We start from the raw sequence: 13,828 nt of genomic DNA on the forward strand, positions 1-13,828 counted from the left end.
CCAAGCCCCCTCCTTCCTCTCCCCCTCGTCCCCCTCTCCATCCCCCCCATCTTACCTCCTTCCCTTCCCCACAGCACCTGTATATATGTATATATGTTTGTACATATTTATTACTCTATTTATTTTACTTGTACATATCTATTCTATTGATTTTATTTTGTTAGTATGTTTGGTTTTGTTGTCTGTCTCCCCCTTCTAGACTGTGAGCCCACTGTTGGGTAGGGACCGTCTCTATATGTTGCCAACTTGGACTTCCCAAGCGCTTAGTACAGTGCTCTGCACACAGTAAGCGCTCAATAAATACGATTGATTGATTGATTAACGCTTAACGCAGAAGCAGCGTGGCTCAGTGGAAAAGAGCCCGGGCTTTGGAGTCAGAGGTCATAGGTTCAAATCCCGGCTCTGCCACTTGTCAGCTGGGTGACTTTGGGCAAGTCACTTCACTTCTCTGGGCCTCAGTTCCCTCATCTGTAGAAATGGGGATGAAGACTGTGAGCCCCCCATGGGACAACCTGATCACCGTGTGACCTCCCCAGCGCTTAGAACAGTGCTTTATTTTTATAATGACATTTACTAATCGCTTACTATGTGCCAAGCACTGTTCTAAGCACTGGGGAGGTGACAAGGTGATCAGGTGGTCCCACGTGGGACTCACAGTCTTAATCCTCATTTTACAGATGAGGGAACTGAGGCCCAGAGAAGTCAAATGACTTGCCCAACGCCACCCAGCTGATAAGTGGTGGAGCCGGGATTTGAACCCATGACTTCTGACTCTAAAGCCCGGGCTCTTTCCACTGAGCCACGCTGCACATAGTAAGCGCTTAATAAATGCCATCATTATTATTATTATTATTATTATTATTATTAACGCCCACTGTTGGGTAGGGACCGTCTCTCTACGTTGCCAACTTGTACTTCCCAAGTTGCTCTGCACACAGTAAGCGCTCAATAAATATCATCATCATCATCATCATCAATCGTATTTATTAAGCGCTTACTGTGTGCAGAGCACTGTACTAAGCGCTTGATTGATTGATTGATTAACAAGCGCTTAGTCTCGTCTCCCCCTCGTCCCCCTCTCCATCCCCCCGTCTTACCTCCTTCCCTTCCCCACAGCACCTGTATATATGGATATATATTTGTATATATTTATTACTCTATTTATTTATTTATTTTACTTGTACATATCTATTCTATTTATTTTATTTTGTTAGTATGTTTGGTTTTGTTCTCTGTCTCCCCTTTCAGACTGTGAGCCCACTGTTGGGTAGGGACTGTCTCTATATGTTGCCAATTTGTACTTCCCGAGCGCTTAGTACAGTGCTCTGCACACAGTAAGCTCTCAATAAATACGATTGATGATGAAATGCGATTGATGATGATCTGTAAAAACGGAGATGAAGACTGCAAGCCCCCAATGTGGGACAACCCGATCACCTTGCATCTGGTACAGTCCTGGCACATAGTAAGCGATTAAGGCCCGCTGTTGGGTAGGGACCATCTCTCTATGCTCTGCACACAGTAAGCGCTCAATAAATACGATTGATTGATTGATTGATTGATTGATTACCAAGCGCTTAGTCTCGTCTAGACCGCGAGCCCGCTGTCGGGTAGGGACCGTCTCTCTAGGTTGCCCACTTGGACTTCCCGAGCGCTTAGTCCGGTGGTCCGCCCACAGGAGGTGCTCAATAAATACGACTGAATGAATGAATGAACAATTGCCATTACTATTATTATCAATAATAAGTGGCTCTGCCACTTGTCAGCCGTGTGACTTTGGGCAAGTCACAACTTCTCTGGGCCTCAGTTCCCTCATCTGTAAAATGGGAACGAAGACTGTGAGCCCCACGTGGGACAACCTGATCAGCTTGTATCTTCCCCAGCGCTTAGAACAGTGCTTTGCACAGAGTAAGCGCTTAACAAATACCATCGTTTTATTATTATTACGATCTCAGTCCGGTGGCGGGAAGGGATGGCGGGAAGGCGGTGATTTCTCACCTGTCGGTGCGGCCTTCCCGCCCCCGGACGGGGCGGACTGGGAACCGGCCGGACGGCGGGCGGGGACCGGCCGGATTGGCTCCCCCGAATCCGCGTGGCCCCGGGTGGGTCTCGGGGGGGACCGCCAAGGAAAACCTGTTTGTCACCATGGCCCGGCGACAGGCGAAGAAGTCCGCCGTTTCCCTCTGCCAACTGAGTGAGTATGAGGAATGTGGGCAGAGGAGGGAATGGGAGAAGGAAAAATGGAATCGGATTCAGGCCAGAGGCCTCGTCAACCGCTCATCCGTCGATCGTATTTACTGAGCGCTTACCGTGTGCGGAGCACTGTGCACACTGGTGGGGAAACGCTGGAGAGAACCCAGGCTTTGGAGTCAGAGGTCGTGGGTTCGAATCCCGGCTCCGCCAATTGTCAGCTGTGGGGAATGGGAGAAGGGAGAATGGAATCGGATCCAGTCCAGAGGCCTCGTCAACCGCTCATCCGTCGATCGTATTTACTGAGCGCTTACCGTGTGCGGAGCACTGTGCATACTGGTGGGGAAGCGGTGGAAGGAGCCCGGGCTTTGGAGTCAGAGGTCGTGGGTTCGAATCCCGGCTCCGCCAATTGTCAGCTGTGGGGAATGGGAGAAGGGAGAATGGAATCGGATCCAGTCCAGAGGCCTCGTCAACCGCTCATCCGTCGATCGTATTTACTGAGCGCTTACTGTGTGCGGAGCACTGTGCATACTGGTGGGGAAGCGGTGGAAGGAGCCCGGGCTTTGGAGCCAGAGGTCATGGGTTCGAATCCAGGCTCCGCCAATTGTCAGCTGTGGGGAATGGGAGAAGGGAGAATGGAATCGGATCCAGTGCAGAGGCCTTGTCAACCGCTCATCCGTCGATCATATTTACTGAGCGCTTACTGTGTGCGGAGCACTGTGCACACTGGTGGGGAAACGGTGGAGAGAGCCCGGGCTTTGGAGTCAGAGGTCGTGGGTTCGAATCCAGGCTCCGCCAATTGTCAGCTGCGGGGAATGGGAGAAGGGAGAATGGAATCGGATCCAGCGCAGAGGCCTTGTCAACCGCTCATCCGTCAACTGTATTTACTGAGCACTTACCGTGTGCGGAGCACTGTGCACACTGGTGGGGAAACGGTGGAGAGAGCCCGGGCTTTGAAGCCAGAGGTCATGGGTTCGAATCCAGGCTCCGCCACTTGTCAGCTGCGGGGAATGGGAGAAGGGAGAATGGAATCGGATCCAGTGCAGAGGCCTTGTCAACCGCTCATCCATCGATCGTATTTACTGAGCGCTTACTGTGTGCGGAGCACTGTGCATACTGGTGGGGAAGCGGTGGAAGGAGCCCGGGCTTTGGAGCCAGAGGTCATGGGTTCGAATCCAGGCTCCGCCAATTGTCAGCTGCGGGGAAGGGGAGAAGGGAGAATGGAATCGGATCCAGTGCAGAGGCCTTGTCAACCGCTCATCCGTCGATCGTATTTACTGAGCGCTTACCGTGTGCGGAGCACTGTGCACACTGGTGGGGAAACGGTGGAGAGAGCCCGGGCTTTGGAGTCAGAGGTCGTGGGTTCGAATCCAGGCTCCGCCAATTGTCAGCTGCGGGGAATGGGAGAAGGGAGAATGGAATCGGATCCAGCGCAGAGGCCTTGTCAACCGCTCATCTGTCAACTGTATTTACTGAGCACTTACCGTGTGCGGAGCACTGTGCACACTGGTGGGGAAACGGTGGAGAGAGCCCGGGCTTTGAAGCCAGAGGTCATGGGTTCGAATCCAGGCTCCGCCACTTGTCAGCTGCGGGGAATGGGAGAAGGGAGAATGGAATCGGATCCAGTGCAGAGGCCTTGTCAACCGCTCATCCATCGATCGTATTTACTGAGCGCTTACTGTGTGCGGAGCACTGTGCATACTGGTGGGGAAGCGGTGGAAGGAGCCCGGGCTTTGGAGCCAGAGGTCATGGGTTCGAATCCAGGCTCCGCCAATTGTCAGCTGTGGGGAATGGGAGAAGGGAGAATGGAATCGGATTCAGGCCAGAGGCCTCGTCAACCGCTCATCCGTCGATCGTATTTACTGAGCGCTTACCGTGTGCGGAGCACTGTGCACACTGGTGGGGAAACGGTGGAGAGAACCCGGGCTTTGGAGTCAGAGGTCGTGGGTTCGAATCCCGGCTCCGCCAATTGTCAGCTGCGGGGAATGGGAGAAGGGAGAATGGAATCGGATCCAATCCAGAGGCCTTGTCAACCGCTCATCCCTCGATCGTATTTACTGAACGCTTACCGTGTGCAGAGCACTGTGCACACTGGTGGGGAAACGGTGGAGAGAACCCGGGCTTTGGAGTCAGGGGTCGTGGGTTCGAATCCAGGATCCGCCAATTGTCAGCTGCGGGGAATGGGAGAAGGGAGAATGGAATCGGATCCAGTCCAGAGGCCTTGTCAACCGCTCATCCGTCGATCGTATTTACTGAGCGCTTACCGTGTGCGAAGCACTGTGCCCACTAGTGGGGAAACGGTGGAGAGAGCCCGGGCTTTGGCGTCAGAGGTCATGAATTCGAATCCAGCTCCTCCAATTGTCAGCTGTGGGGAATGGGAGAAGGGAGAATGGAATCGGATTCAGTCCAGAGGCCTCGTCAACCGCTCATCCGTCGATCGTATTTACTGAGTGCTTACCGTGTGCGGAGCACTGTGCACACTGGTGGGGAAACGGTGGAGAGAACCCGGGCTTTGGAGCCAGAGGTCGTGGGTTCGAATCCAGGCTCCGCCAATTGTCAGCTGTGGGGAATGGGAGAAGGGAGAATGGAATCGGATTCAGTCCAGAGGCCTCGTCAACCGCTCATCCGTCGATCGTATTTACTGAGCGCTTACCGTGTGCGGAGCACTGTGCACATTGATTGGTGGGGAAGCAGTGGAAAGAGCCCGGGCTTTGAAGCCAGAGGTCATGGGTTCGAATCCAGGCTCCGCCAATTGTCAGCTGTGGGGAATGGGAGAAGGGAGAGTGGAATCGGATCCAGTCCAGAGGCCTTGTCAACCGCTCATCCGTCGATCGTATTTACTGAGCGCTTACTGTGTGCGGAGCACTGTGCATACTGGTGGGGAAGCGGTGGAAGGAGCCCGGGCTTTGGAGCCAGAGGTCGTGGGTTCGAATCCAGCTCCTCCAATTGTCAGCTGTGGGGAATGGGAGAAGGGAGAATGGAATCGGATCCAGTGCAGAGGCCTTGTCAACCGCTCATCCGTCGATCGTATTTACTGAACGCTTACCGTGTGCTTAGCACTGTGCACACTGGTGGGGAAATGGTGGAGAGAACCCAGGCTTTGGAGCCAGAGGTCGTGGGTTCGAATCCAGGCTCCGCCAATTGTCAGCTGCGGGGAATGGGAGAAGGGAGAATGGAATCGGATCCAGTCCAGAGGCCTTGTCAACCGCTCATCCGTCAACTGTATTTACTGAGCGCTTACCGTGTGCGGAGCACTGTGCATACTGGTGGGGAAGCGGTGGAAGGAGCCCGGGCTTTGGAGCCAGAGGTCATGGGTTCGAATCCAGGCTCCGCCAATTGTCAGCTGTGGGGAATGGGAGAAGGGAGAATGGAATCGGATCCAGTGCAGAGGCCTTGTCAACCGCTCATCCCTCGATCGTATTTACTGAATGCTTACCGTGTGCAGAGCACTGTGCACACTGGTGGGGAAACGGTGGAGAGAACCCGGGCTTTGGAGTCAGGGGTCGTGGGTTCGAATCCAGGATCCGCCAATTGTCAGCTGCGGGGAATGGGAGAAGGAAGAATGGAATCGGATTCAGTCCAGAGGCCTCGTCAACCGCTCATCCGTCGATCGTATTTACTGAGCGCTTACCGTGTGCGGAGCACTGTGCACATTGATTGGTGGGGAAGCAGTGGAAAGAGCCCGGGCTTTGAAGCCAGAGGTCATGGGTTCGAATCCAGGATCCGCCAATTGTCAGCTGTGGGGAATGGGAGAAGGGAGAATGGAATCGGATCCAGTCCAGAGGCCTTGTCAACCGCTCATCCGTCGATCGTGTTTACTGAGCGCTTACTGTGTGCGGAGCACTGTGCACACTGGTGGGGAAGCGGTGGAAAGAGCCCGAGCTTTGGAGCCAGGGGTCATGGGTTCGAATCCAGGCTCCGCCAATTGTCAGCTGTGGGGAATGGGAGAAGGGAGAAGAATTGGATTCAGGCCAGAGGCCTTGGCAACTGCTCATCCGTCGATCGTATTTACTGAGCGCTTACTGTGTGCGGAGCACTGGACTAAGCGCCGGGGAAGTCCAAGTTGGCAACATCTAGAGACGGGCCCTCCCCGACAGCGGGCTCACCGTCTAGAAGGGGGAGACGGACGACAAAACCAAACATATGAACAAAATAAAATGAATAAATGTGTGATTTGCCTCAAGAAACCACCTCCCTGCGCTTTCCTCTAAGCCAAGCTGCCAAAAATCAATCGTATTTACTGAGCGTTCACTATGTGCAGAGCACTGTACTAAGTGCTTGGGAGAGTAGCACATGGCCTAGTGGATAGAGCAGAGGCCCGGGATGATGGGTAGGGACTGTCTCTCTATGTTGCCAACTTGTACTTCCCAAGCGCTTAGTCCAGTGCTCTGCACACAGTAAGCGCTCAATAAATACAATTGATGATGATGATGATGGCATTTGTTAAGCGCTTACTATGTACAAAAGCACTGTTCTAAGCACTGGGGGAGGTTACAAGGTGATCAGGTTGTCCCACAGGGGGCTCACAGTTTTAATCCCCATTTCACAGATGAGGTAACTGAGGCACAGAGAAGTGATGCGACTTGCCCAGAGTCACACAGCTGAGAGTTGGCGGAGCCAGGATATTTCACAGATGAGGTAACTGAGGCACAGAGAAGTGAAGCGACTTGCCCAGAGTCACACAGCTGAGAGTTGGCGGAGCCAGGATTTGAACCCATGGCCTCTGACTCCAAAGCCCGGGCTCTTTCCATTGAGCCACGCAGAGACGGTCCCTACCCGACAACGGGTTCACAGTCTAGAAGGGGGAGACGGACAACAAAACCAAACCTGTGGACAGGTGGCAAGTCATCAGAATAAATAGAAGTAAAGCTAGATTCATTCATTCATTCATTCAATCGTATTTATTGAGCGCTTACTGTGTGCAGAGCACTGGACTAAGCGCTTGGGAAGTCCAAGTTGGCAACATAGAGAGGCGGTCCCTACCCGACAGCGGGCTCACAGTCTAGAAGACGGAGACATTCATTCATTCATTCAATCGTATTTATTGAGCGCTTACTGTGTGCAGAGCACTGGACTAAGCGCTTGGGAAGTCCAAGTTGGCAACATAGAGAGACGGTCCCTACCCAACAGCGGGCTCACAGTCTAGAAGATGGAGACATTCATTCATTCATTCATTCATTCAATCGTATTTATTGAGCGCTTACTGTGTGCAGAGCACTGGACTAAGCGCTTGGGAAGTCCAAGTTGGCAACATCTAGAGACGGTCCCTACCCGACAGCGGGCTCACAGTCTAGAAGACGGAGACATTCATTCATTCATTCATTCATTCATTCAATCGTATTTATTGAGCGCTTACTGTATGCAGAGCACTGTACTAAGCGCTTGGGAAGTCCAAGTTGGCAACATCGAGAGACGGTCCCTACCCAACAGCGGGCTCACAGTCTAGAAGGGGGAGACGGACAACAAAACAAAACATAACAAAACAAACATCCCAGCTCCGCCAACTGTCAGCTGTGTGACTGGGCAAGCCACTTAACGTCTCTGGGCCTCAGTTACCTCATCTGTAAAATGGGGATAAAGACTGTGAGCCCCCCGTGGGACCACCTGATCACCTTGTATCCTTCCCAGCGCTTAGAACAGTGCTTTGCACGTAGTAAGCGCTTAACAAATGCCATTATTATTACTACTATATTAGCAAAATAAGATAAATAGTTTTTATTAAGCGCTTACTATGTGCACTGTTCTAAGCGCTGGGAAGGATACAAGGTGATCAGGTTGTCCCACGGGGGGGCTAACAGTCTTCATCCCCATTTTACAGATAGGGGAATTGAGGCACAGAGAAGTTGTGACTGGCCCAAAGTCACCCAGCTGACAACTGGGGGAGCCGGGATTTGAACCCATGACCTCTGACTCCAAAGGCCGGGCTCTTTCGCTGCTTCTCACCCTTCGCTTCTCTGGGCCTCAGTGACCTCATCTGGAAAATGGGGATGAAGACTGGGAGCCCCCCGTGGGGGCAACCTGATCACCTTGGAACCTCCCCAGCGCTTAGAACAGTGCTTGGCACATAGTAAGCGCTTAATAAATGCCATCGGCACTGTGCGCAGAGCTCGGGGCGAATATGATGCAACGGAGTTGGTTGAGGCGTTTCCTGCCGGTAAGGAGCTTATCAGTCAATCGATTGATGGCATTTATGAGTTCTTGGCTGGGAAATATGTCCACCAATTATGTAACAAATGCTTATTTATTCATATTAATAGATGTCAGACTGAGCCCTCTCCTTCCTCTTCCCCTCCCCATCCCTCCCGCTTTAATAATAATAATAATAATGATGGCATTTATTAAGCGCCTACTCTGTGCAAAGCACTGTTCTAAGCGCTGGGGAGGTTACAAGGCGATCAGGCTGTCCCGGGGGGACTCGCAGTTTCAATCCCTATTTTACAGATGAGGTAACTGAGGCACAGAGAAGTTAAGTGACTTGCCCAAAGTCACACAGCTGACAACTGGCGGAGTCGGGATTTGAACCCGAGCTTTACCTCCTTCCCCTCCCCACAGCACCTGTATAGATGTATATATGTTTGTACCTATTTATTACTCTATTTATTTTACTTGTACATATTTATTCTATTTATTTTATTTGGTTTATATGTTTTGTTTTGTTCTCTGTCTCCCCCTTCTACACGGTGAGCCCGCTGTTGGGTAGGGACCGTCTCTAGATGTTGCCAACTTGGACTTCCCAAGCGCTTAGTCCAGTGCTCTGCACACAGTAAGCGCTCAATAAATACGATTGATTGATTCTCTCCCCCTCCTCCCCGTCTCAATCAATCAATCAGTCGTATTTATTGAGCGCTTACTGTGTGCAGAGCACTGTACTAAGCGCTCTCCATCCCCCCCTCCTTACCTCCTTCCCTTCCCCACAGCACCTGTATAGATGTATATATGTTTGTACGGATTTATTACTCCTCTATTTATTGATTTCTTTTACTTGTACATATTTATTCTACTTTTTTAATTTTGTTAATATGTTTTGTTCTGTTCTGTCTCCCCCTTCTAGACTGTGAGCCCGCTGTTGGGTAGGGCCCGTCTCTCTGTGTTGCCAACTTGGACTTCCCAAGCGCTTAATGCAGTGCTCTGCACACAGTAAGCGCTCAATAAATACAACTGAATGAATGAGTGAATGAATGAATGAATGAATGAAGGGGCGGCTCTGCGGCCCGCTCCGGGAGGCCCCGCCCCCGGACCCGCTGACGTCACAGCCCCCCCTCCTTCCGCGTCTCCCCTCCGGCCGCGCGGGGGCGCTGCGTCAGGCTCCGCGCTGGTCCCCGCCGGCCACGCGGCGCCCCGCCCTCCCGCCCCCGCCGGGGCGGTCGTCCAATGGGAGCGCGGGGCCGTGCGGCGTCGGCCAATAGGAGCGCGGGACCGCTCGGAGGCGGCGGCTGCCAATGGGAGCTTGAGGACGCGGCTGCGTCGGCCAATGGGAGATTGAGGACGCGGTGGAGTCGGCCAATGGGAGCGCGGGGCCGCTCGGTGGCGGCGGCCAATGGGAGCGCGAGGACGCGCGGCGGCGGCGACCAATGGGACCGCGGAGCCGCGGCGGCCAATGGGAGCGCGGGGCCGCGGCGGTATCGGCCAATGGGAGCGCGGGCCGCTCGGTGGCGGCGGCCATTGGGAGCGCGAGGACGCCCGGCGGAGGCCACCAATGGGAACGCGGAGACGAGGGCGGCCACCAATGGGAGCGCGGGGCCGCTCTGCGGCGACGGCCAATGGGAGCGCGAGGACGCGCGGCAGCTGCCACCAATGGGAGCGCGGGGCCGAGAGGCGGCGGCCAATGGGAGCGCGGGGCCGTGGCGGCGGCGGCCAATGGGAGAGCGGGTCCTGGTCCCGGCGTCGGGCGCGAGCTGGGGGTCACGGGATCCCGGGGATGGAGGCGCGGAGGGCGTCGCGGAGGAGGTGAGCGCCGCCAAGGGGGGTCGCGGGGTCAGGGGTCAGGGGGCAACGGGCGGGGCCAGCAAGGCCGGGAGGAGCGGAATACAGGGGGGCCTCGCCTTCTTAGAATAATTATAATAATAATAATAATGATGGCATTTATTAAGCGCTTACTATGTGCCAAGCACTGTTCTAAGCGCTGGGGAGGTTACAAAGTGATCGGGTTGTCCCACAGTCTTCATCCCCATTTGACAGATGAGGGAACTGAGGCCCAGAGAAGTGAAGTGACTTGCCCAAAGTCAGCCAGCTGACAAGTGGCGGAGCTGGGATTTGAACCCATGACCTCTGACTCCAAAGCTCGGGCTGTTTTCACTGGGCCAACAGTGCTTCGCACATAGTAAGCGCAGCGTGGCTCAGTGGAAAGAGCATAGGCTTTGGAGTCAGAAGGTCATGGGTTCAAATCCCGCCTCCGCCACTTGTCAGCTGGGTGACTTTGGGCAAGCCACTTCACTTCCCTGGGCCTCAGTTCCCTCATCTGTAAAATGGGGATGAAGACTGTGAGCCCCCCGTGGGACAACCTGATCTCCTTGTAACCTCCCGAGCGCTTAGAACAGTGCTTGGCACATAGTAAGCGCCTAACAAATGCCATCATCATTAACTCTGTCCCTTGTCTGCTGGGTGACTTTGGGCTAGTCACGTCAATCACGCGTATTTACTGAGCGCTTACTGTGTGCAGAGCCCTGTACTAAGCGCTTGGGAAGTGCAAGTTGGCAACATATAGAGACGGTCCCTACCCAGCAGTGGGGACATCGTAATATCATCATCATCATCATCAATCGTATTTATTGAGTGCTTACTGTGTGCAGAACACTGTACTAAGTGCTTGGGAAGTCCAAGTTGGCAACATATAGAGCCAGTCCCTACCCAACTGTGGGCTCACAGTCTAAAAGGGGGATGATGGCATTTGTTAAGCGCTTACTATGTACCAAGCACAGTTCTAAGCGCTGCGGGGGGGTACAAGGTGATCAGGTTGGCCCACATGGGGCTCACACTTTTAATCCCCATTTTACAGAGGAGATAACTGAGGCCCAGTGAAGTGACTTGCCCAAAGTCACACAGTTGATAAGCGGCGCAGCCGGGATTAGAACCCATGACCTCTGACTCCCAAGCCCAGGCTCGTCTCACTGAACCACGCTGCTGTGAGCCCGCTGTTGGGTAGGGACCGTCTCTGTCTGTTGCCAACTTGGACTTCCCAAGCGCTTAGTACAGTGTTCTGCACACAGTAAGCTCTCAATAAATACGATTGATTGATTGCCTCTACTCCTGTGAGGAAGGGGGGAATAAAGGGAGGAAATTAAGTGGCGCATCCTCCTCTCCCCCCAGATCTGATCCCTCTTCATTCCAGCGCTTAGAACAGTGCCTTGCACATAGTAAGCGCTTAATGAATACCATTATTATTATTATTATTCATTCAATCGCATTTATTGAGCGATTACTGTGTGCAAAGCACTGTACTAAGCGCTCGCCCCCTGTAACCCATCCTGGTGTCTCCCCAACTGCCCCTTGGTGCCCGCTGCTGCTGGGCCTTTCCTTGAGCAGAGCAAGGGCTTCCAACACCCAGGGCCTGGTTGCCCCTTCGTGGGAGGGGAGGGGATACATTCATTCATTCATTCAATCGTATTTATTGAGCGCTTCCTGTGTGCATAGCACTATACTAAGCGCTTGGGAAGTTGGCAACATCTAGAGACGGTCCCTACCCGACAGCGGGCTCACAGTCTAGAAGGGGGAGACAGACGACAAAACAAAACATGTTAACACATTAGAGAAGCAGCGTGGCTCAGTGGAAAGAGCCCGGGCTTTGGAGTCAGAGGTCACGGGTTCGAATCCCAGCTCCACCACTAGTCTGCTGTGTGACCTTGGGCAAGTCACTTCACTTCTCTGAGCCTCAGTGACCTCATCTGTAAAATGGGGGATTAAGACTGTGAGCCCCCCGTGGGACAACTTGATCACATTGTATCCCCCCCAGCGCTTAGAACAGTGCTTTAGCACATAGTAAGCGCTTAACAAATGCCATTATTATTATTATTATTATATTAACAAAATAGAATAGTAAATATGTCCAAGTAAAATAGAGTAGTAAATCTGTCCAAACATCTATACAGGTGCTGTGGGGAGGGGAAGGAGGTAGGGCGACGGGGATGGGGAGGGGGAGAGGAATGGGGGGCTCGGTCTGGGAAGGCCTCCTGGAGGAGGTGAGCTCTCAGTAGGAGTAGTGACTCTTTTACTTCCATTGTATTTACGATTATTATATTTGTTCAGCACTTACTACATGTCAAGCACTGTTCTAAACACCGGGACTGTACTGAGTTCTAAGCACTGTATATATGTATATATGTTTGTACATATTTATTACTCTATTTATTTATTTTACTTGTACATATCTATTCTATTTCTTTTATTTTGTGAATACGTTTGGTTTTGTTCTCTGTCTCCCCCATCTAGACTGTGAGCCCACTGTTGGGTAGGGGCCGTCTCTAGATGTTGCCAACTTGTACTTCCCAAGCGCTCAGTACAGTGCTCTGCACACAGTAAGCGCTCAATAAATACAATTGATTGATTGATTGATTTTACTTCCACTGTATTTACAATTATTATATTTGTTCAGCACTTACTACATGTCAAGCACTGTTCTAAACACCGGGACTGTACTAAGTTCTAAGCACTGTATGTATGTATATATGTTTGTACATATTTATTACTCTATTTTACTTGTACATATCTATTCTATTTCTTTTATTTCGTGAATACGTTTGGTTTTGTTCTCTTTCTCCGCCTTCTAGACTGCGAGCCCACTGTTGGGTAGGGGCCGTCTCTAGATGTTGCCAACTTGGACTTCCCAAGCGCTCTGCACACAGTAAGCGCTCAATAAATACGATTGATTGATTGATTGATTGGGACGATACGAGTTAATCAGGATGTGTATTCCCAAGCACCTGCTCCACACAGAAGATGTACTGGCCGCCCCCGGGGTCTCCGTCAGAACATTTCGGAGGGTGATCGAGGGTGGAAAGAAGGCCGCTCGCGTCCCTAATCGCATCAGACGCAGTCCCTGCCCCACCTCCCCGGGGCCCACAATCTAAAAGGCAGGGAGCCGCTTATCTTATCCCCCAGATGAGGAAACTGAGGCCCAGAAAGTTTCGGTTACTTGCCCCGGGCCACTGGCAGAGCTGGGACTAGAACCCGGATCTGCCGGTCCCGTGGTTTTTTGGGTTTTTAAAAAATGTTGTCTGTTAAGCCCTCAATATGTGTCAGGCGTTATTCTAATCATAATAATAATAATGATGGTATTTCTTAAGCGCTTACTATGTGCAAAGCACTGTTCTAAGCGCTGGGGAGATTACAAGGTGATCAGGTTGTCCCACGGGGGCTCACAGCTTTAATCCCCATTTTCCAGATGAGGGAACTGAGGCCCAGTGAAGTGACTTACCCAAAGTCACACAGCTGACAGTTGGCGGAGCCGGGATTTGAACCCATGACCTCTGACTCCAAAGCCCGGGCTCTTTCCACTAATAATAATGATGGCATTTGTGAAGTGCTTACTATGTGCATAGCACTGTTCTAAGCGCTGGGGAGATTACAAGGTGATCAGGTTGTACCACGGGGACTCACAGTTTTAATCCCCATTTTCCAGATGAGGGAACTGAGTCCCAGAGAA

General features: G+C 52.3%; 1 protein-coding gene across 1 annotated transcript in view; it reads left to right on the forward strand.

Annotated features, from left to right (window-relative positions):
• Nucleotides 1–2,132: 2,132 nt before the first annotated feature.
• SLC11A2 (solute carrier family 11 member 2) overlaps nt 2,133–13,828 on the forward strand; it is a 57,443-nt gene continuing 45,747 nt past the window's right edge. The window contains exon 1 of the mRNA XM_038752237.1: nt 2,133–2,194. Within this exon, the coding sequence (XP_038608165.1) occupies nt 2,146–2,194 (49 nt within the window). The 5' untranslated portion in view covers nt 2,133–2,145. The remainder of the gene's footprint in view (nt 2,195–13,828) is intronic.

Source organism: Tachyglossus aculeatus, chromosome 10 (genome assembly GCF_015852505.1).
Source record: "Tachyglossus aculeatus isolate mTacAcu1 chromosome 10, mTacAcu1.pri, whole genome shotgun sequence".
Classification (NCBI taxonomy): domain Eukaryota; kingdom Metazoa; phylum Chordata; class Mammalia; order Monotremata; family Tachyglossidae; genus Tachyglossus; species Tachyglossus aculeatus.